The sequence below is a fragment of the Carassius gibelio genome, chromosome A7 (assembly GCF_023724105.1).
Source record: "Carassius gibelio isolate Cgi1373 ecotype wild population from Czech Republic chromosome A7, carGib1.2-hapl.c, whole genome shotgun sequence".
NCBI lineage: Eukaryota > Metazoa > Chordata > Actinopteri > Cypriniformes > Cyprinidae > Carassius > Carassius gibelio.
This window is the reverse complement of record NC_068377.1, coordinates 36565682-36588650: the sequence shown is the minus strand read 5'-3', so window position 1 is coordinate 36588650 and position 22969 is coordinate 36565682. Positions and strand designations below refer to the sequence as shown.

The following is a 22969-nucleotide window of genomic DNA, read 5'->3' as shown; positions in this document are numbered from 1 at the left end:
GGTCGGTCTATCTATCTGTTGGTTGGTCTATCCATCTATCTATCTATCTGTTGGTTGGTCTATCTATCTATCTGTTGGTTGGTCTATCCATCTATCTATCCATCTATTTATCTATCTATCTATCTGTCTGTCTATTGGTCTATCTATCTATCTATATATTGGTTGGTCTATCTATCTATCTATTGGTTGGTCTATCCATCTATCTATCTATCTATCTATCTGTTGGTTGGTCTATCCATCTATCTATCCATCTATTTATCTATCTATCTATATATCTATCTGTCTATTGGTCTATCTATCTATCTATCTATTGGTTGGTCTATCTATCTATCTATCTATTGGTTGGTCTATCTGTCTATCTATCTGTCTCTGTCTGTCTCTCCATCCATCCCTTATTGTTCAAAATTATTTTGTGTTTTTTGGTTATCATCAGGGTTGGATGGAGTTGGATCTCTTTAGCACAAGACAAAGTTTAGTGATTTGATACATATTTACACAAAATGAAACTGAAAGTACCCCCTGTGTGCGGACTGAAGAGACGTTGACCCCAGTGCTGGCCTGTTTGCCTCGAGTTTCCCACACTTTTAAAGTTCATCAGATAATGTTCGATGTGTTTGGTGGGCAGCACGTCAGACCCACACGTCACAAACAGAAACGCTGAAGTCTGAGCGTCAGCTTCCTGTCTCAGCTGCCTGTGGTTCATCTGCCAAAGCTCTCGCACAAGGAAACCAGAGCAGCGGCAGAAGTGTCTGAAACAGGGCTGCTAAGTGTGCTAGCTCCAACTCACCAATGTGAAGAAGATGGCTGCCAACTCAAACCACCGCCCAAAAAGCATTGACATCAGTCATGTTTCTGGTAAGTTCCTCTTTCGGACTTGACTATACTAAGCTTTAATCTTAATGTTTATCTAGGCAGGTTGATGCTAGTTTCAGTTGTTGCCTTGCACTTGAGGAAGCCTTTGGGGTTCATCAGACACCAAAGCTTTTAAAGACTTTCTAATGAGGATTTGTACATAATAATACACCAATTAGTGGAACAGTTATTGCAGTAATGCGTTAAAACAGTTGTACAATTACAAGAAGCTTCGAGAACCACCAGGATGGGTGCAGGTATGTTGTGTTGAACCTGTGAATGTCTAAAGGAGTGCCGTTTGATCTGCGTTAACTTTCTCTTTCTCTCAGGTTCTTTCTCTGTGCTGTCCATGGGGCCCGAGTCCTCCACACAGGGGCCCATACGTGTCCACTTTCAGATTGGGCTTCTCAAAGAGGACGTACGGATCCCTGAGGGACGCCTCAGCTTCCAGCAGGCCAAGCATCTCGCAGCCGAAATCATTGAGAGAAAGGTATTGCAGACCTAAAACTTTTGAAATGGTGACGTTAACATTTTAAAGAAATAGTTCACAGTAAAACATACCTGCTACATTTGAGTGAATGGGGCACTCAAGCTCAAAATGCACTAGTTTGTGGATTACTTACAAATGTAATCCGTTACTGATTACAGATTACACTATGAAAACTGTACTTAGAAACTAAATCTGGGTTGCTAATTTTAGATAATGCTTTTTTAGACTTCTTTTAGTTGGGTTTGTGAGTTAGCTAATAATTAAATAAATTAAACGGTTGAGCGTTGAAAATAGAATTTAGTTTACCTGCATTTCAATGTGTCCATTGACTAACATCCGTGAACTTTAAACATGAAAATGTGTCGTTCAGTTATTGAAATATGAACTTCCTCTGAGATATTTCAAGTAAATATTTTATGTCTAAGGGGTTTGGCTGATAAAAACATTTGCATTATCTGAACAAACATTAACAGCAATGACATTACACGCCAAAAGTCTTGAATAATGTAATCATGTAATCCATAAAAAGTAACTGTAATCTGATTATGATTATGCATTTTAAAATATAGTATACTGTAATTACAAGTACCTAATTTTGTAATCTGTAATGAACCCAGCACTGATTATAATACAATACAATAGTTTTGAATGTTGAAAATAATTGTACTCATCATAAATGTTCAAATACGTCAAATCAGGTGCAACACGTTCTGAATGCACGTGAATGTGCCTGAGATTTAAGAGCTACATTTGATATCATTTACAATTTAAATGTAGGTACACTTTGGATAGATGATGACAGAATTGACATATTTGGTCAACTATTCCTGTATGTGCTTGCACGTTCATGCAGTGTCAGAAAACACCCACTCTAATACCAGCATTACTGACAGTGACTTCAGTAAGGATGCTTTCCACAGTCATAAAGGTCAAGCTCACACAGACAGTCCAAGCAAAGCACTGCAACATAGCCGCCTGGACAGTAGTCTCTCGCTCCAACAACAAAAGCACCTTTTCATTGCTTTAAGACTTTCAGTTTTAAATAGGGACGTTAGCAGGCCACACGGATTCATCAGATGTACTGTATCTTCTGCCTTAGTGCGTAAAAAGACATTATTCATTCATTTGCTGGTGGTTTAAACAATGATTGGTTCACAAGAGGTGCATAAAAACCAACATGCAGTCCGAGTTCACCTTCAGTTCAGTCCTTGATTATTGACTGTCACTGGCCAATTTTTATCAGAGCTTTAACGGTGCTGCTATGAGGTCATTAAGTGGCTCAGGGTAGTTTTAGCAGGTTGCTAAGTTGTTCTGGATGGATGCAAGGTTATTGCTAAGTGATAACTAAGATGCTCAGAGCGATTTTTAGCAGATTGTCGTGCGGTTTCCAGGTTGTCCTGGGTAGATGCAAGTATGATCAATATTAATGCTTGTCTTAGGATGGGACCTTGGTGTGCACTTTTTTTATGAACCGTTTTAAAGAAAATATTTAAAGAATTCACACCTCTTTGTTTCTGTGAAAGAAGAGGAAGTAAAAGACAGTGTGTGTTGAGATGCTACTGAATTGGGTGCTACTCAAACATTCTCTCTCTCTCTCACACACACACACACACACACACACACACACACACACACACACACGCGCGCGCGCGCGCGCGCACGCTCGTCAGTAGCTCAGCCCTCCTTCAGCATCTCTCCCCCTGCGGCCGCCTCTCTGTTTGTCCGCTGTGGTTCTCAGCATCTGCATGTAACTTTCCAACCACAGACTCTTCCCCTAACACACTCACTCACACACAAACACACCTTTTTCTCAGCTTGACCTCCTTATGGTATCGTTTCCACTGTAGTGGGACAGGATCATCTCACACACACACACACACACACACACACACACACATACACACAAACAGACTGACCTTCATGAACGCATGTTAAATTTCAGTTGTTTCAGAAATACGGTTATATGAAAATATTGTTATTTTAGCATCAGATATTTTCCAGGAGCGGCTATTCTCAAAAGTCTAGCACTCTAGAAGCAAATAGCTCACTTCCGGGTTTTTTTTTAAACTTGAAAACATTTCACCATCAACTGTTATAAATCAGACGATGCCAGATTCGAAAATGAATCACTTTTGATCTAATCTGTAAAACTGTTTGAAAAAAAAGGTTTAAATTGTTTATGAGTCCATTTGATTCATTCAGACAGCTCACTCACACACTGAACCGTTTCCAGTGGTTTCTCACATCGAAATACCTGGTTACCTTAAAAAAGAGAAAACACTGCCAAGATCCTTAGCTTAGAATCCAGACAGCACACATACGTCTGCAAGATGTCTATTAAAGATCGCTACATCTTCTGTGTACAAACATCTCATAGACATATTTAAGATGCCAGTTTTACATGCATTCTAACTCATAAACATCTTCAAAACGTCTATTTGACATCCAATAGGAAACATCCTATAAACGTATCACAGATGAGAAAAGACACTAAAAGATACGTCTTGCAGACGTCAAATAGACGTCTCCGTGATGTACGTGCGCTATCAGGGGAATGCTAGCCATGAGGCATCTTCAGTGCACATGCACAGCTTGTGAACGACCCTTCTGCAGGTAAAGACGCTGTACGCTAGTAAAAGCATATCCCATTTTGACAGTGTTTCCAGAAGCTCCAGTGATCTGAAAATGAGGTAAACACTTCACATCTGCGCAGCACCACAACAAAGAGACACCCTGACCAGCTTCTTGAGTCGTGTGTAACAGGGTGGAACGGAAATGCAGTTTGATTGTGCGTTTCTCAAATTTTTTGACCTTTCAAGTGGCTTTAACACCCCGAAGTCTTATCATTAAAGTATCATCGAGCAAGCAGTTTATTTTTTCCTTTGAGATCTGCTTTTACTTTCGCCCTTTTTTGTCTGTTTGTCATGCATTCAGGTTGAGAGTGAGTGTGTTCGGTGGGGTTCTCAGACGTTCTTCAGTGTTTAGTCTCAAACAGGAAGTTGAATGCTGTTTGAAGCTGATGTGGAAGAGGAAGGCCTAAAGTACAAAGAAAGCTCTGTTGCGGTACCAAGAAGCTGCAAATATGAGCTAATGAAGTAATTTTTGAAATAGATGTTAAAACAAAATATAGGGTTATTATTATGTATTTCCCCACAACCCTGTAATCCCACAGTTTTAGTGCGGTCATTGAAAGATTGCCCCCTATCGCTGCAATTCACATCAATCAATAAATAAATAATGCATAAATATTCATTAAAGCAAAAAAGATTCCTGGGCGTTTTTGCAAAGTTTTGCACATAGACGAGAACATCCCTGATAGCACACAAACATCACAGAGACATCTGTTTGATGTCTGCAAGATGTATTTTTTTTATGTATGTTTATCTGCAATACGTCTACAGGACGTTTTCTATCAGACGTTTATAAGGTGTCTTTAAGATGTTTATGATTTAAAATGCATGCAAAACTGAAATCTTAAAGACGTCTGTCAGATGTTTGTACACAGAAGATGTTTTCCAGATGAAGTGATCTTTAACATACATCTTGCAGAACTACATGTGGCAGCTGCTAAACGTTTACCCCACTTTCGTTTATTTAGGCATGTAAACAATTTACTTTGGCACAAGCACTCCATGATTTTGTAGTCTCAATACTGTCAGCTTAAAAAAAATAGCTTATGTTTTTAATATAGTTAATGTGTTCAGAGTTCACAGTCCTTGGATTGAATATCAGGTGTGAGTTATTGAGGAGAGTCTCAGTTTGACTCACATCCGTTGGAATTGAGAAGCGAATGATTGACATTTAAGATCCGTCAGCATGAGAGAGTTCAGCCGCTACAGGGCCAACGTGATCTGACCCACTTTCACCCTCATCTGATGATGCTGATCGCCATGATTAGACCTGCGGTTTCAGACACAGACTCAATGTACATGTTTCTTAAAGTAGTGTTTGTGCCCAGCAGGGGTCTGCATGGGTGTGTGGTTGTGATTATATTAGATATTTTACGCAATGTAGAAGAGAATAGACATGACAAAGAGTTTCTGTGCTTAATGGTCTGCTCACACTGTGTGCGTGTGTACGTGTACACGTGTGTGTGTGTGTGCGCGCGTGCATGTACATTTGGGTGTGTGTGCATGTGTGTGTCTAAGTAGTTTTTCAGTGTTTGCTGTATTCTTGAGGGGCAAATTTCTGAAATTAATTTAACAATCTAGCACAAGCTCTTAAAACCAACTTGATTCAAAATTTCATAAATGCATTCAAAAATATTTTAACTTAAATTAGTAGTATAAGTCTTTGTTAAAGAATGCTAGAAGTCTTAAGTAATTTGATGCTTTTTCTTCATTATTTATCAATAACCTGATGTTTTGTTTTACTTCTGTTGTATTATGAAAGTTAAAACAGTATTTTTGTGTTATGAGGATTTCATTTATTCATTTGTCTGTTTGTTTTTGACATGAAGATTGGTATTGCATTTGTTGCATTAAAGATTAATGCAAAAGTATTATTTATTATATAAATTGTATTTTAAAATATTTTAATATTTTATATATATAAAATATAAAGAGGTTTGATAGAACTGGCTGGAAGACCTGCAAGAGGGCATTGCAATAGTCTGGACAGAACAAGAGCTTGAACAAGGAGTTGTGCAGCATGTTCCGAAAGAAAGGGTCTGATCTTCTTCATGTTGAATAAAGAAAATCTGCAGGATCGGACAGTTTTAGCAATGTGGTCGGATGAAGTCAGCTGATCATCAATCATAACTCAAAGGCTTCTGGCTGTTTTTGAAGGAGTTATGGTTGATGTGACTAACTTGATGGTGAAATTGTAATGAAACGTTGGGTTTGCTGGAATCACAAGCAGTTCTGTCTTGGCAAGGTTGAGTTGAAGGTGATGGTCCATCATCCAGCAAGAAACGTCTGTTAAGACAAGCTGAGATGCGAATAGCTACCGTCGGATCATCAGGATGGAATGAGAGGTAGAGTTGAGTGTCATCAGCATAGCAGTGGTATGAAAAGCCATGTTTCTGAATGACAGAACCTAATGATGCCATGTAGACAGAGAAGAGAAGTGGTCCAAGAACTGAGCCCTGAGGCACCCCAGTAGTTAGATGTTGTGACTTGGACACCTCACCTCTCCAAGATACTTTGAAGGACCTATCTGATAGGTAAGACTCAAACCACTGAAGTGTGGTTCCTGAGATGCCTTTCGCCAGTAGCGTTGATAGGAGGATCTGGTGGTTAACCGTGTCCAAAGCAGCGGACAGATCAAGCAGGATAAGTACTGAAGATTTGGATTCTGCTCTTGCCAGTCTTAGGGCAAGGCAGTCTCAGTAGGACGTCCACTTCTGAAGCCAGATTGTTTGCTGTCAAGGAGGTTGTTCTGTGTGAGAAATCAAGTGGGCAAGTAGTAGGATGATTAGAAAGGATGAATTTGGAGACTTCTGCCTCAGAGAGTGAAGAGAAGGATGTTAATGAGGGTATTTATGCTGGTGATAGGAGCTTGACTGATTTTGGGGTGGAAAATTGTGCACTGATGGGTTTAATTTTATTAATGAAAAATGTGGCAAAGGTGTCAGCTATTAGAGATGAAGAAGGAGGGGAAGGAGGAGGACAAAGAAGTGATTTTTTTTTAAAAGCATGCAATAGTTAGATGAATTGTTAATTTATGTTATGGTAGTATGTCATTTTAGCAGTGGAGACATTAGCAGAGAAGGAAGAGAGGAGTGACTGATACACAATAAGGTCAGTAGTATTTTTGGACTTGTGCCACACCCTTACAGCAGCTCTAAGCTTAGAACGGTGTTCGCGTAGAACATCAGATAACCAAGGGGGTGTTACGGGCTGGCCTGGAAGATAAGGGGCAAACAATGTCTAAACAGGATGTAAGAGTGGAGCAGAAAGTATCAGTAGCACTGTTAGTATCAAAAGATGCAAACATTTTATAGGAAGGAAGTGAAGATGAAATCATTGCAGATAGTTGGGAGGGTAAAGGCGAGGGTAGGTTACATTGAAAGATGACGTGTGGAGGGGTAAGTCAAGTGATGTGTCAGGGACCCTGTTGAGGTTAAGATTGAGGAGGAAGTGATCCGACGAGAGCAGTGTCGTGTATAAATACTGTCCAGTTGGTTTGTGAGTAGCAGTAGTTGACACTCGGTTGAGATCAAAAGAGGCAAGCAGAGAGTGGAAATCAGCAGACAGAAGTTTATCTAGATGGATGTTGAAATCTCCAAGCATAACTAGGGGAGTACCATCCTCAGAAAAAGTTGAGAGCAACACATCTAATTCATCCAAAAAGTTAACTAGTGGTCCTGGGGGTCGATAGACAACTAAACAAATTATTTAAAGAGGGTAGGTAACAGTAACTGAATGAGATTCAAAGGAGCTGTTGATACCCAAAGATGGTAAAGGATTACATTTCCAATCATTAGAGATGAGCAGACCAGTATCTCCACCTCTTCCAGTCAAACGGGGGGAGTGGGAAAATGAGAAATTATTGGAGAGTGCTGCAGGGGTAGCAGTGTCCTCTGATCCAGGTCTCTGTTAGGGCCATGAGATTAAGCTTTGAATGACTAATAATAGAAGTAATGATATTGGCTTTGTTTACAGCAGCAGACTGGCAATTCCAGAGACCAGTAGAAAAAGAAAGTAGTGTATTAGCAGACGGTGAGCGTGATTTCACCTAGTACAACATGTTCCTGGATCAACATCCTTGTTGATCCTGGAACATCATTCCAATCAACCAATCAGAATTAAGGATTCACTTTTCAGGAAATGTCCGTTTTAGGCTTACAATCAGGATTCAGTGCTTCTACACTCTTGTTAATCAGCTATCATTTCCCTCTGATTTTAGGAATAAATTATGCTTAGGGTTAGGTTTAGGGGTGGGGATTGGGTTATGTATGTATTTCTGGAAAGTAATGTTGATCCAGAATCATCAAAAGATGTTGATCGTGCAAAGTGTGCAGGATGTTAAGATTGTGCTGTCTACATTGTGTTATGCGTGGTTTGTGAGTGGTACAGATAGTAGGGATCTGGAAACACACAATGAGAAATGGTTATAAAGCTGAAACAGAAATGAAACGAGTAGGAGGAAAAAGAGATTATCGATTGTCTTTACACTCTTCGGTCTTCACAAAAGAAGGGCTTTACTGAAGTGCTGTCATGACCGCTGCCACGGTGTACTTACAATCTAATTATATTTTACGTTTTTAGCTTACTTTCTTTTCTATTTGCATCTTTTTGACAGTGTGCAAGTGTCATGCACTCCAGAGTTCAATTCAGATCAAATAGCCAGTGTGTGTTTAATGTTTGAGTGTGTGTGTGTGTGTGTGTGTGTTTAAGGCTCCGGAGTGCAGTGTGGTGGGTCTCGGCGAGAAGCTGCTGCTATTCAGACATGAGCCGAACACAGAACAAATCTTACAGAGACTCACTGAGAAACAAGAAATACGGGATGGAGATCTGCTGGAGGTGGTGCTCGCTGGTCAGTCAACACACACACACACACACACACACACACATACACACACATTATTTATCACTGCAGATGATGCTGACAGCTGTCAATCATGTTGATTCCTATAGGAACGACTTCAGTGACTGAGACTAAGTACCGCCCACATTCTTTGGCTGTCCATTCGTATCGCACACCTACGTTTTGTCACTACTGCGGTGAGATGTTATGGGGACTCGTCCGACAGGGCCTGAAATGTGAAGGTATGACTACGTGAAGACAAAACCAATGCACGCACATCAATAGCAAAAAATGCCCAAAAGTGGGTGCCTGACAGAAAAACTAATAAAAGTCAGTGCGCCATAGACTCTTGTCTTACGAAAAGAGCCTGTGAACTCGAAACATAACCTTGTGTGAAGTCCATTATTAAATTGTTTTGCATCTTTGGAGCCAATGGTGTGCAGACGTTTGTTTGTTTGTTTGTTTTTTTAAAGTAAGACTACGTTAAATAATTAAAATGCAGTAAAATGAAGTCATAACCCTTGCTTTATTGTTTGTTTATCACTTAATATTTATATTATTATGATATTGATGTTTCTTATTTAATATACTCCTAATAATAAATTATATTGTTCTAAATTATGTATTATTTGATTTATTTTTGCTTAGTTTTTATGACATGATGTTTGGTGTTCCTTTTGTCATATTATCTTGTTTAAAACAATATATTTGTTGTTATGAAGAGTTTATCCATCTATCTATTAATTTAATTATTATATAATATTTATTCTAATATTTTTGCTTTAGTTATATTCATATTTATAATATAATTATAATATTTAGAAATATGCATTTACATTTATTAGATTTGCTTAGTTTCTATGACATTATTTTCTGCATTGTTGTTAATGTTTCGATTTATTTATTACTTAATTGCTCATTTATTTAATACTTAAAATATTTATTGAACTGAAGTTACATTATATTTGATTGCATATTTATTTATTGATCAATTTTTTTTTATATATAACTACAATATAAATTTGTACTATATTGATTTTATGTATAAACAGTAATTTAAATGCCATCTAGGGCATGATGTGTAGTTTTACTTTAGTTGCATTAAGTTGTTTAACACTGAAATTTGCAGTAATTAACATGCATTAAAACAAAGATGAATACAGAATATTTGCGTTTTGTTATATAGCTTAATTGCTTATTTTTAGTATTTATAGTTATTATACTTTTTAAATGTATTATGTTATTTATAAATATTTTTTTATTGAAAACATTAAATTGTGTTGCATTATAAGATACTCCACTCCAAAATGAAATTTTCGTCATTAATCACTTACCCCCTTGTCGTTCCAAACCCATAAAAGCTTTGTTTATTTCGTGTTATTTATTTGACAGTCTATGGGACAGCCACAAGCCTCCCGGTTTTCATGACGAAATTTTCATTTTGGGATGGAGTATCCCTCTAAGAGTGTTTTGAAGTCTGAAAAGCGAGGTGTTTGAGAGTTTCTTTGACTTGCTCTCTGCAGGCTGCGGTCTGGATTTCCACAAGCGCTGTGCGTTTAAGCTGCCCAACGACTGCTCTCGTGTGTACCGCCGCTGCGGCCCGAGTCTGTCGCTGTTTCCCCCCGGACGACCGCGCACCCCGTCGCTCTCCAGTCACACGGGCGGGAGTCTGGAGGAGGTGACGATCCGAACCGACGCTCATGTTCCAGCGAGGGGTTTGAAATGCTTCCTAAAAAACCTCTGTTTTCTCCCTCAGATCAGCATGTCGAAGCCGCCGTGCACACGCTCGCGTCCTCCGTCCTGGGCCGACGTGCCGGTGTCTGTGGGGCTGTCGGAGGGGAAGGAGGCCCAGCCGCGCGTCCCGCACACCTTCCACATTCACACCTACACCAAACCCACGGTCTGCCAGTACTGCTTCCGGCTGCTCAAGGGCCTCTTCAGACAGGGCATGCAGTGCTCCGGTGAGAGATCACCTCAAAACATTCAGCGTGAAAGAAAACACATAGTTGTGTCTCGAACATTGATACTGAGAAAGTTATTAAATCAGTAAAACAAACCAACAGGACCACACCCCTATCTTGCTAGCCCCGCCCCCAAATGATGAACGTTCTATGCAACAGCCCCTCCCCCATCATGAATGGACACGCCCCTTACTGCTGATTGGCTACGAGTTGTTTTGGTGCTCCTTCAGCAGTGTTTCTCAGTGTAACATCTTCCTTTCTCTCTGTGTTTCTCTCCAGACTGTAAGTTTAACTGTCATCGCAGGTGTGAGACTCTCGTTCCTCCTGAATGCAGGGGTGAGAAAGCAAACGGAGAAGGTCAGTTTGATTTTTTTTTTTTCTAAATAATTTTCTTCCTACTTCTAGGATGTTTTAGTTTATGAGTCCACCACTATAGAGACATACTTTTTTTTTTTTTTTTTTTACATCAGCATTAATTAAAGGTAGTTAAAAAAAAAAAAAAAAAAAACGTGTTTGTTGTTTTGCTTAATTGTTCAATTTTGCATAAATCAGTGCATTCTTGGACATTAAAAAAATCTATGTATTATTTTTTTAAGAAGAAATAACACTTTTATTCAGCAGGGATGAATTAAATTGATTGAAAGTGACAGTAAAGACATATATATAATGTTTTATTGATTCCTGAAAAATAAAATGTATCATGGTTTCCACAAAAACATAAAACAGAAACTGTTTTCAAGTTCAGTGTATTCTGAAGGATCATGTCAGACTGAAGACACGAGTAACAATGCTGAAAATTCAGATTTCCTTCAAAAGAATAAATTACATTTTAAGAAATATTACCTTATATACTACCTTACAGATATTTTTAATTGAAAAAGTTTTTTTTTTTAAATCAAATTAATGTAGCCTAAGTGAGCCGAATATAGCAGTTAAATATAGTTTAAAATGCATAAATAAATATACAAATTACACAAATAAATAAATACAATGTCAAATGTCTAAAATATGTGTAGTATAATAACATAGTATGATTCTTGTTGTGTCCCTCTTTCTGTATGACTGGTGCTGTAAAACATTGTATAATATGATTTTACTGAATGCAATGTCTTTATTTCTGTCTTTTGTGGTCTTTAAGCGAGTGTACTGTGTTTTCAGAGTCTTGTGAGTCTGATGAGAACTCGACGGTGGTGTCAGTGAACGATCTGTATGAAGAGCTGCGATATAAAGACCCGCCGGTCACAGATGTGACGCCGCTGCAGACGCCCAATGCGTAAGGATCCACATCTCACCTGATCAGAGCAGCTGCAGACTGAGCTCAGGTGTTCACCTCTGTGTGTGTGTGTGTGTGTGTGTGTGTGTGTGTGTGTGTCAGGCCGTGTTTCAGTGTTAATATCCCTCTGATGCGAGTGGTGCAGTCGGTCAAACACAGCAAGAGAAGAAACAGTGGGGTGCTTAAGAAAGGCTGGTTGATCCATCACACCAACACTGACACACTGGTGAGACACTCTTATCCATATATATATATATATATATATATATATATATATATATATATATATATGTATTTTTTTTTTACTTATATATATATTATATATTACAAATATTTTTTCTTTTCAGAGAAAACGTCACTACTGGGTATTAGATGGGAAATGTATCACCATGTTCCCGAATGAAATCAGCAATAAGTACTATAAGGTTTGTGAGTGTTTATAATGCATCATGTCACCTTTAACACTTCATAATGTGAAATAGAGCAACATCTGACGCAGTGTTCGTCATTAAGTTTTTAATGTCGCTGTGTTCTTGATTTCAGGAGCTCTCTCTGTCAGAGGTGCTGCAGGTTCGAGGTCCGGCTCAGCTCACTGTTCCGGTGCTGACAGGCAATAGCTCACACTCGTTCGAGCTGGTGACCGTATCTCTGGTGTACTGTGTGTTTGCGGATCAGGACGGCCCGTCGTGGGAGTCGGCTCTCGGTCAGGCCCTCAGACCGGTGCAGGGCAGCGTGTGCCAAACCACAAACGACACTGGTTAGGAGTTATAAATATACTCTTAGTTCACCCTAAAATTATAATTTCCAAACCCTCAGACTGTTCAAGAAGTTTGTTCGTCAGAACAGATGTGGAGAAATGTAGCATTGCATCACTTGTTCACCACTGGATGCTCTGCAGTGAATGGGTGCCGTCAGAACGAGAGTCCAAACAGCTGATAAACACATCACAATAATCCACACCACTCCGGTTCATCAGTTAATGTCTAGAGAAGTGAAAAGCTTTGTGTTAGTAAGCAACCAATCCATTTCTACAGTTTTTTTTTTTTTTTACTTTAAAGTATTGCTTCTGGTTAAAATACAAGTCCATAATTCATAATTGCACTTCTTCTAGTGAAAAGTCATTTTGTCTGAATCAGGAGAGACATCTGCGCAGTTTAAAAGTCAAAACAGCTCTAAACAAATTTGTGGGTGGATTTTGATTGTCGAATGGATTACTGTGATGTTTTTATCAGCTGTTTGGACTCTCGTTCTGACGGCACCCATTCACTGCAGAGGATCCAGTGGTGAACAAGTGAAGAAACAAACTCTACTACATCTTTCATGTTGTCTATAATGTCAAATAAAATGTCACCTCCTCTCTTTTCAGGTGACGGAAAGAGCAGTGAGGAGACGCAGGTGAGACTTGGTTATTTATCATAAAACTATTTCTGAAATAACCAGTGTTTCAAAGAGGGATTGGAGCGTCTGAATGTGTGTGTTGCAGGACATCAGTGAGCTCTATCAGATCTTCTCTGATGAGGTGTTGGGCTCGGGTCAGTTCGGGGTGGTTTACGGAGGCACTCACAGACACACGGGGCGTCCGGTCGCAATTAAAGTCATCGATAAAACAAGATTTCCCACTAAACAGGAGGAACAATCCAAAAATGAGGTCTCCATATTGCAGGTGAGAGTTCAAGAAGACATTTTCCCACAAAAACTCAAACGATTGTGTTGTTTTTGTTGTTGTTTTATCTTCCTGATGTGTGTGTGTGTGTGTGTGTGTGTTTCAGAGACTGTCTCATCCAGGAGTCATTAATCTAGAAGGGATGTTTAAGACAAAGGAATACACTTTCGTTGTGATGGAGAAGCTCCACGGTGATATGTTAGAGATGATCTTATCTCACGAGAACGGACGTCTGACTGAACGCACCACACGTTTCCTGGTCACTCAGGTAAAACTCAGGACCTCAGATGATGCTAGCCCTGAAACAACATACTGAACCACAAAATATTGCTTCAAGTGTGACTGCATCATATCATAATCACTGGTAATAATGTTCATCATCTGGCTGACTACGTCTTTTATGAATTTTTCCTAACATTTCTGTCATATGCACATAAACTGACAGTCATCACTGATAAGCTACTAAATAATGTAGAAACTGTATTTTCTTTAAAGTTGCTTTGCAATGATTTGTATCCGGAAACGCGCTATACAAGTAAACTTGAATTAAACTTGTTCTTTTCATAACTAATGTTTTTTTGAACACCTTATACAGGACATTATTTGACGGTTGTTTTTACATTTTATTTTTTACATCTCTTAAGCTCATCAAGACTGTATTTTTTTATTATAAAAATAGTGAAATTTTTTAACAATTTAAATAACCATTTTCTATTGTAATATGTTTTAAAATGTAATTTATTCCTGTGATGCGCAGCTGTATTTTCAGCCTCATTCCTCCAGTCTCCAGTGTCACATGATCTTCAGAAATCACTCTAATATTCTGATTTACTGCTCAAGACAGATTTCTGATTATTATCACTGTTGAAAACAGTCGTGCGTGAGTTTCACATTCCTCCACTTCCTATAGGTCATGCACAAAATAAAGCTAACAAAGCGAGCTTTGTAGCAATTCCATAGAAGAACCATGTTTAGTTCCTCAAAGACTCTTTCAGTAACCAGTTCTTACTAAAAACGACACTGCTTTCTTAGTGAGAAGAACATTTTACTCATCTAAAGAATCGTTTTCCACTACAAAGGACCTTTTGTTGGATGGAAAGACTCGGTGGATGTTAAAGGTTCTTCATGGAGCCGTACAGATCATGCTAATAATAAAACAGAGGGGAATCTTTCCATTAATTCTTTAATTATTCAAATGTTCTTCCCAGTTACCCAGCTGTAGTCGTGCTGTGGTGTGTGCTGACCTGTCCGTCTGTGGTGGGTGTTGCAGGTTTTGGAGGCTCTGCGGTACCTGCACATGAGGGACGTCGCACACTGTGACCTGAAACCAGAAAACGTGCTGCTGGCTTCACCTGAACCATTTCCTCAGGTCTGATACTGTCATGTGTGGCTCTTTACTCTTAAAATCAAGTCTAGAACTGCATGTAGAGATGCAGGTGTTTAGGTATTGCTTTTAAGCTTTATAGGGAATGCAAAAACCCAATGCATAATATTTTTGTGCAATGAAATTGACTGAATTCTGTGCTCTTGTTCTGAATGTAGATCACTTTGCATCAAAGTATCTGCCGAATGCATGAATGTGTGAAGTCAAAGTCCTACATGTGCTCACACGTGGCGTCTGTTTCAGGTCAAACTGTGTGACTTCGGTTTCGCTCGCATCATCGGGCAGAAGTCGTTCAGGCACACTCTCGTCGGGACGCCGGCGTATCTGGCTCCGGAGGTCATCTGTAGCAAGCGTTACAATCGCTCTCTGGACATGTGGGCCGTGGGCGTGATTTTATACGTCAGTCTGAGTGGGACGTTCCCTTTCAACGAGGACGAGGACATCAATCAGCAGATCACTAATGCTTCGTTCATGTATCCACGCCAGCCGTGGTCCCTCATCTCCCTGGAGGGTAAGAACCAAATTACCTTTTTTAATATTTATTTATTTTGTGAACGATAAAAAGATGCAATCAGGCTTCGGGTGGTTCAGTTCTTTCTGTTTCGTGTTTCTCTCTCTCTCTCTCTCTCTCTCCCTCTCTCTCTCTCAGCGGTGAACCTGATTAATAACCTGCTGCAGGTGGTGGTGAGACGCAGGTTCAGTGTCGGCAAAGCCATGGGTCATCCATGGTTTCAGGTCTGGGGACTTTCTCCAAAGTCGTTTCAGGTTGAAGTCATTTCAGGACATTGAGTGATGTATGCGTGTCTCATCTGTTTCTCCTGCTGCAGAACTTCCAGATGTGGTGTGACCTGCGTGAGTTTGAGCAGCGGATGGGATACCGCTATCTCACGCACGAGGCGGATGACGAGCGCTGGAGAGCCCACGCTCTGGAGAAAGGCCTCAGTTTCCCAGAACATCTAGCAGACGCAGCAGCAAGTGAAGAGCAGAAACAACAGCCATCAGACACTTAGATCTTACATTAGTACAGCTGTGAATATTGTATTATATCAGCAATTGTGAATATGCTGTGTTGTATATGTAATTATTAGGGTTTGATTTCATGTTTGACATGTTTTTCAATAAAAAAAGAAAATATTAACCATTTGTATGAGTTTGTTTTTCTTGGAAACTAAAAGTATGTACCAAGTTAAATTAATAGAATAAATTAATACATTATACATTTATATTTTATGTAATGTTATGTTATGTTATGTTATGTTATGTTATTATTTCAGGCTAACCAATTTAACAAGAATACTTTTTAAGTTGTTGTTGTCAATTCTAAATTATAAAATGATATATTAGATTTCATGTTTAAATCAAACATATTCCACTGGATTAAATCCAGGGATATTAACCAATCGATATCACCTTTGCCTTTATTGCGTTTGCATCACAGCTCTATATATGACTATGGTCTTTATTAGCGATAAGTGGTTTGCAGTCGTTCCTCAAGGGACTCTTATTTTAGTAACGTCATTTTCTATTCCCTTACTAGGACTTTTATTTTAGAATATTTTCTTTGCGGAACTTCCGCCTTCGTCGGCGTGCGATCCGGAGATGGACACAAACAGAACTGCGAAGGTGAATAAATGAATTAAACAATTAACGTATTTAGAGAAATACTGTTATGAAAACTAAACATCGATTAAAATATTAAACTTGATTTACGGTTATTAAATATGAAAGTGTTATTTGTCTAATAAGGTTATCAGTAACTCTGGTCAACTGTTATAACGTCTTTCATAAAAGTCATGTTTAAGTTCCTGTTATTGATTAAATCATAATTTCCATAACGTGTTATCATTGGAGATATGCACAGTTATTTACCTCTTCATTTCCGTGCTGTTTTAGTCTTGCACGTTATATTTTCGACTCTCAGGAATATTATTATTGAACTTTATTATAGTTTTTAATGTATGCATTTAGACAGCTGGCTTGACATGATTATTATTATTATTTTTTTTTTTTGCATGCGGTTTATTATGAGGTGATAAACAGTATATGGTATTTCTAGGTACAATGGCAAAAAATCATTGTAAAACATTCATAGAAGCAGCTAATTATTTATTATTGTTTAAATGGATTTATTTATAAATGATCACATATACATATATAGATTTAACGTGCATTTTTAAAAATGAATTTGTCACATTGCAGATTTAAGTGCATTGTAAAAGAATGATCAAAATGCTTAAAAACGTATAATAAATATGAACTATACACATTCTCACACAATGCATTCAGCATTTAACGTTGTCCATGTGCTGCATGTGTTTGCGCAGCTGGAGTTTGCGGTGCAGATGTCATGTGACAGCTGTGTTAATGCAGTGAAGGGCGTCCTGCAGAAAGAGCCGGGTGAGTCGAACCTTTCCTTCTCTCACAGAGCCCTGCAGCAGATTTGAAATGATGCATTTTGTAGCTTTTTTGCTTTTGGCAGCCATTTGTGCAGTGAAGAAGTGTTGTAAACTCCAGAAAAACTGCCACAAACACACAATTCCTGTCTGAATTTGAGCCACTTCACAACTATTTGTTCAGCTCTCAGCCTGATGTTAGGACTAATGCAGTTAGAGTTATGGCCAGTGACAACCAGACGAGTCTGCAGGTGTTTTACTACTTCAAAACAAGAAGACAATTACTGATTTTAAGGACAAAGTTCTTTGACATTAAAAGTAGTATTTAAAAAAATAAATAAAAACAAAAAAATTCACTCCTTTGCAGCTTGCAAGTTAACTGATACATTTGTGAATACTTCTTTTTGTGATTAAAACCCATAATTTTGACATTTGACTGCTTCTGTTATATTAAGAAGTGTATTAAAAAGTAATGGCGACTTTTTTTCACACACAAAAAAGTCAAATACAAATGTAAAAAAAAATTCTAATTAAGAAAAACATTTATTTTACATCTTTTGGGATAAAAAGTAAAAAAAGTAAAAATAAATAATTGTGAGATGTGAACTCAGAATTCTGAGGGTAAAAGTCAGAAATGTGAAATATAAACTTCCACAGTGCTTACTTTCCTCTGCAGAATTCTGAGTTTTTAATTCACAATTCTTGTATTTTTTTCCCTTAAATCTAACACTTTTTTTATAACGAGTTTATATTCTACAATCTACTTTTTTACATATTTTTGTATAAAATATAAATTTATATTTTATATAAATTTATATTTAGTTTAAATCTCACAATTAGGTTTTTTGTTTTTTTTTCACCACAAAATAAATAAGTCGAAATTACCTTTTTGATTTTTATTTCACAGTTCTGACTTCTCTTTTCGGAATTGTGAGTTTATATTTCGGAATTCTGAAAAAAGTTTGAATTGTCAGATTAAAAAGTCGCAATTGCCTTTAAATGTAAACTACTTATCAAAATAACTAAAGCAGTGAAATTGTATTTTTTTATCCCATGACTGAAACAAGCTTCTACAGTTTTCTGATTCATGCGCGTGTGTGTGTGTGTGTGTGTGTGCGCGCAGGAGTTCAGTCGGTGCATGTAGACCTGGCTAAGGAGCAGGTGCTGGTGGAGACGGTGCTCACCTCTCTACAGGTGCAGAGTCTGATCGAAAGCACAGGCAGACGGGCCGTCCTGAAGGGAATGGGCGGCTCAGAGACAGGTGAGACCTCAGACGCTGTGAGAGTGAGCGCTGTGATGAACAGATCTCATCCCTCTGTGTGTGTGTGTGTGTGTGTGTGTGTGTGTCAGATCTGGGCGCTGCTGTGGCGATGCTCAGTGGGGCGGGGCTAGTGCAGGGCGTGGTCAGATTCCTGCAGCTGTCACCGGACCGCTGTTTGATTGACGGGACGATTGACGGACTGACGCCCGGAGCTCACGGCCTGCATGTGCATGAACTGGGCGATCTGACACAGGACTGCAGGAGGTACCACGACCCTTGACCTTCAACCACATGATCACAACACCCATTAGAGAGCGTGCATCAGTCTGTGTTTATCATAGAGGGTTTTTATAATCATGAAATCCTAGATTTTGATGATTAAGATGTGATCTGGAGATCATGTGTCAAACTGAAGACCATGAAATACAGAATGCACACTGCATTAGCTCATCTGTAGCTGAAATCAGTGCGGTCAAATAGTTTTTTGCTTGTAATCATTATTATACATGTGTTCTCTCAGCTGTGGAGATCATTTCAATCCACTTGGGAAACAGCATGGAGCTCCTCAGGACTCGGAGAGGGTACATACATTATTAACTATTTCATGGTATTTTTATGTCCAAAAACTATGGTAGTATTGTGTTAATAGCAAAAGAATATTAATTATATAAATGTAAGTTAATAAATACATTTTATATTATTTATATTACTATTGTTATTTATTTATGTATCTGTGTATTTATTAAACTACACACACTGTGGTAGAAGCAAATTATATAATATATGCATTTTATGTGTTTTTAAATAGTTTTCTATATATTAATAGAATATACTTATTTATTTTTAATTATTTTAATTATTCAATATATTAATGCTTATTTACTTATTTATTACAAACACGCAATTGTATTATTTTTTATATAATTATTTCTTTATTTTTAAATAACTTATCATGGAAGACAAAGCAGTGAGCAAATTATTTAATATTATATGCATATAATTTATTTATTATAATTTGTATTTATTTCATATGTTAATGCTCATTTACAGGCATTTTTTTATTTTATACATTTTATTTTAAAGCAAATTGTTTTTAATTTTATATATATATATATATATATATATATATATATATATATATATATATATATATATATATATATAATTTTTTTTTTATGTTAATAATACCATTTATATTACATTTAACAGAATTTTGTATTTTTGTAAGTCCCCTCTTAGTTTTCTTTAGTTTTGGTTAGGGTCCTGTGTGTATTCTGGCTGGCCTTGACTCTGACTGGAGGTGTCTGGAGTAACGCTGTGTCTCTGTCTGGTCTCCAGCATGTAGGAGATCTGGGGAATATCACGGCTGCTCCTGATGGCAGAGCTTCATTCAGGCTTGAAGACTCTCAGATCAAGGTCATGAAGCTGTGTTTGTCTCTTTAAGATTAAAACATAAGTCTGGTGTTGCTCTATAAGCTGAGAGTAAGAGCAGAGCAGTCAGATGTGTGTGTATCAAGCCTACAGTACAGCGATTAGAAGGACAGTCATTATATAAAGCCTCTGTTATTATGTTAATTACACTGACTAACCTTTCACATGGTCACATCTCTCTTTTGGACTCTTATCACTCGGTGTCATGCACAATAATCATGCACAGATCTGAGCAGGGTTATTATTATTCAAGCCTGTTTCCGACACTGATAATTGCAACCTTTTATCTCACAATTCAGACTTTGTCAGATATAAACATGTAAAAGAAGTCAGAGTTGTGGAACTAATGTTTTATTTTTTTAACCCGTGGTGGAAATGGGCTTTCATATATTATAGTAAAAATATAATTAAAAGAAATCCATAGAAAAACATGACTTTTCATATTTAAAATAAAATCTAAAAACGGTAACACTTTAGAATAAGGTTCCATTAGTTAATGTTAGTTAATGTATTAATTAACATGAACAAACAATGAATAATACATTTATTACTGTATTTATTCATCTTCGTTAATGTTAGTTAATAAAAATACAGTAATTCATTGTTAGTTCATGGTAATTCACAGTGCATTAACTAATGTTAACAAACACAACTTTTGATTTAAATAATGCATTAGTAAATGTTGAAATTAACATGAACTAAGACTTATAAATGCTGTAGAAGGATTGTTCTTGCTTAGTTCATGTTAACGAAAGTAGTTAACTAACATTAACTAATGGAACCTTATTCTAAAGTGTTACCCTAAAAACTTTTGAGTTATTTTATTTCAGGTTGATGCAAAGGCAACGTTTCTCATTTTAATTTTAGTTTAACTTAAAGTACTAAAATAACTAAAAATGGCATCAAATTAATAAAAAATACATAGATATGTGACCCTGGTCTTAAGTCTCTGGGGTATATTTGTAGCAATAGCCAAAAATACATAAGGTAGTACGGGTCAAAATTATAAATTTTTCTTCTATGCCAAAAATCATTCGGATATTAAGTAAAGATCATGTTCCATGAAGATATTGTGTTAATATCCTACCACAAATATATCAAAACTTAATTTTTGATTAGTAATATGCATCGCTAAGAATTCATTTGGACATCTTCAAAAATGATTTTCTCAGTATTTCGATTTTTTTTTTTGCACCCTCAGATTCCAGATTTTTTTAATAGTTGCATCTCAACCAAATATTGTCCGATCATAACAAATTATTTATTCACGTTTCAAAAAATTGACTCTTATGTCTGGTTTTATGGTCCAGGGTCACATATATTAAATAATAATGATATGGCACATGTTAATTTATTCCCTTTTTGTGATTTTTGTCTCCCGGCAGGTGTGGGATGTGATTGGTCGGTCTCTGGTGGTGGATTCTGGGGAGGATGATTTGGGGCGTGGGAAACACCCGCTGTCCAAAATAACAGGAAACTCTGGAGAGAGGTGAAGAAGATTCCTATCCAGACAAAAACAATATCACAGGGATATGAAAAAGATACGCTGCTTCTTGTGTGTGATACAAACCGACTGAGCCTGAGCTTAAAAAAGCTTAAAACTCTGCCTTCTTGGTATTGATTCTTACAGAAATCCCAGTCGGTCCAGAGCTGCTCGATGTCTTCAGTTTACCGAGTGTGTGTTTGCTTAACGTCCGCTCTCTCTCTGTTGTCTCAGGTTGGCCTGTGGAGTCATCGCCCGCTCCGCCGGCTTGTTTCAAAACCCCAAACAGATCTGTGCCTGTGATGGTGTGACTCTGTGGGAGGAGAGAGATCGACCCATCGCTGGGAAAGGACGTAAAGTCACTGACGCACCGACTGCTAATCTGTAACGGGGTGAGGATGAGAGCGCGTCAGGGACTCGTGAATGAATGATAAGAGACCAAAAACACTGCTTTCTGAAGCTGTCCTCAGTGTCTGTTTAGATTTTGAGCCATGTTTTGATGGATTCACATGACACTGATGGAGAAATCAAACTGTGTGAATACTGAGTGTGTTAATGTACGGTGTGGGTATATAGTGAAATTTAACTGATTACTGCTGCTTTAAGATGAACATCAGATTTGGTAACACTTTACACTAAGGTTCCATTATCTATTAACTAACATGAACGATTCATGAACAGTACATTTATAACAGTCTCATTAGTTAATGAGAATACAGTCATTCACTGTTTGTTCACAGTGCATTAACTAATGTTAACAAGCACAACTTTCAATTTCAATAATGCATTGTTGTAATTAAAATTATGGTTAATAAATGCTGTCCATGTAAACTAGTTCACCTATTGTAAAGTGTTACCTCGAAGTTCTATAAAAGAAAAAGCTTAGAATTATTATACACTGAAAAAAAAGAAATGGTGTCATTTTCAGTTTAAATATGATCAATTATTATGAAATAAGAAAATACAATATTATAAATGTTTCTAAAAGCTCTTAAGCTATTACGAAACGAATCTAAAAATAGCACTTCTGTAATTTCACTTTAACCTGTCATTGATCTGAAATTCATTCTGTTCAGCAGTAACCTAAAGTGTCTTAATTTAAAACCTCATTTTTATTATCATTGTAATGATCATTGTTGTACAAATAAAATAAATAAGCACTTGTTTATACATATTACTACCAAAAAAATAAAAATAATCTCTGTGCTTTTGTTCGTTTGTTTTTGGACATATACCATGCTTGTATAATGTCATATTTACATGGTCAATACAAGGATACCAGTGTTGCCAGATCCCACTAGAAAAAGC

General features: G+C 37.5%; 3 protein-coding genes across 6 annotated transcripts in view; 2 read left to right on the top strand and 1 right to left on the bottom strand.

Annotated features, from left to right (window-relative positions):
- LOC128017418 (calpain-1 catalytic subunit) overlaps positions 1-22969 on the bottom strand; it is a 213335-nt gene that overhangs the window by 93692 nt on the left and 96674 nt on the right. The window lies entirely within an intron of this gene.
- On the top strand, positions 535-16236 carry LOC128017416 (serine/threonine-protein kinase D3). The gene is made up of 18 exons (XM_052602800.1): positions 535-855; positions 1182-1342; positions 8683-8821; positions 8923-9054; positions 10336-10490; positions 10569-10773; positions 11053-11130; positions 11932-12046; positions 12149-12272; positions 12394-12471; positions 12590-12803; positions 13413-13441; positions 13530-13709; positions 13816-13977; positions 14980-15078; positions 15337-15604; positions 15743-15828; positions 15921-16236. Exons 1-18 carry the CDS (start codon positions 801-803, stop codon positions 16101-16103), a joined length of 2463 nt encoding a protein of 820 aa, XP_052458760.1. The 5' UTR covers positions 535-800; the 3' UTR covers positions 16104-16236.
- Positions 16630-22867, top strand: ccs (copper chaperone for superoxide dismutase). 2 transcript variants are annotated; one of them, XM_052602826.1, is made up of 8 exons: positions 16630-16716; positions 17418-17490; positions 18610-18747; positions 18837-19011; positions 19268-19328; positions 20086-20163; positions 21564-21667; positions 21896-22867. In XM_052602826.1, exons 1-8 carry the CDS (start codon positions 16693-16695, stop codon positions 22047-22049), a joined length of 807 nt encoding a protein of 268 aa, XP_052458786.1. In that variant the 5' UTR covers positions 16630-16692; the 3' UTR covers positions 22050-22867. The 2 variants fall into 2 exon arrangements, with proteins under 2 accessions (XP_052458786.1, XP_052458787.1); XM_052602827.1 differs by having other exon boundaries at positions 16695-16742.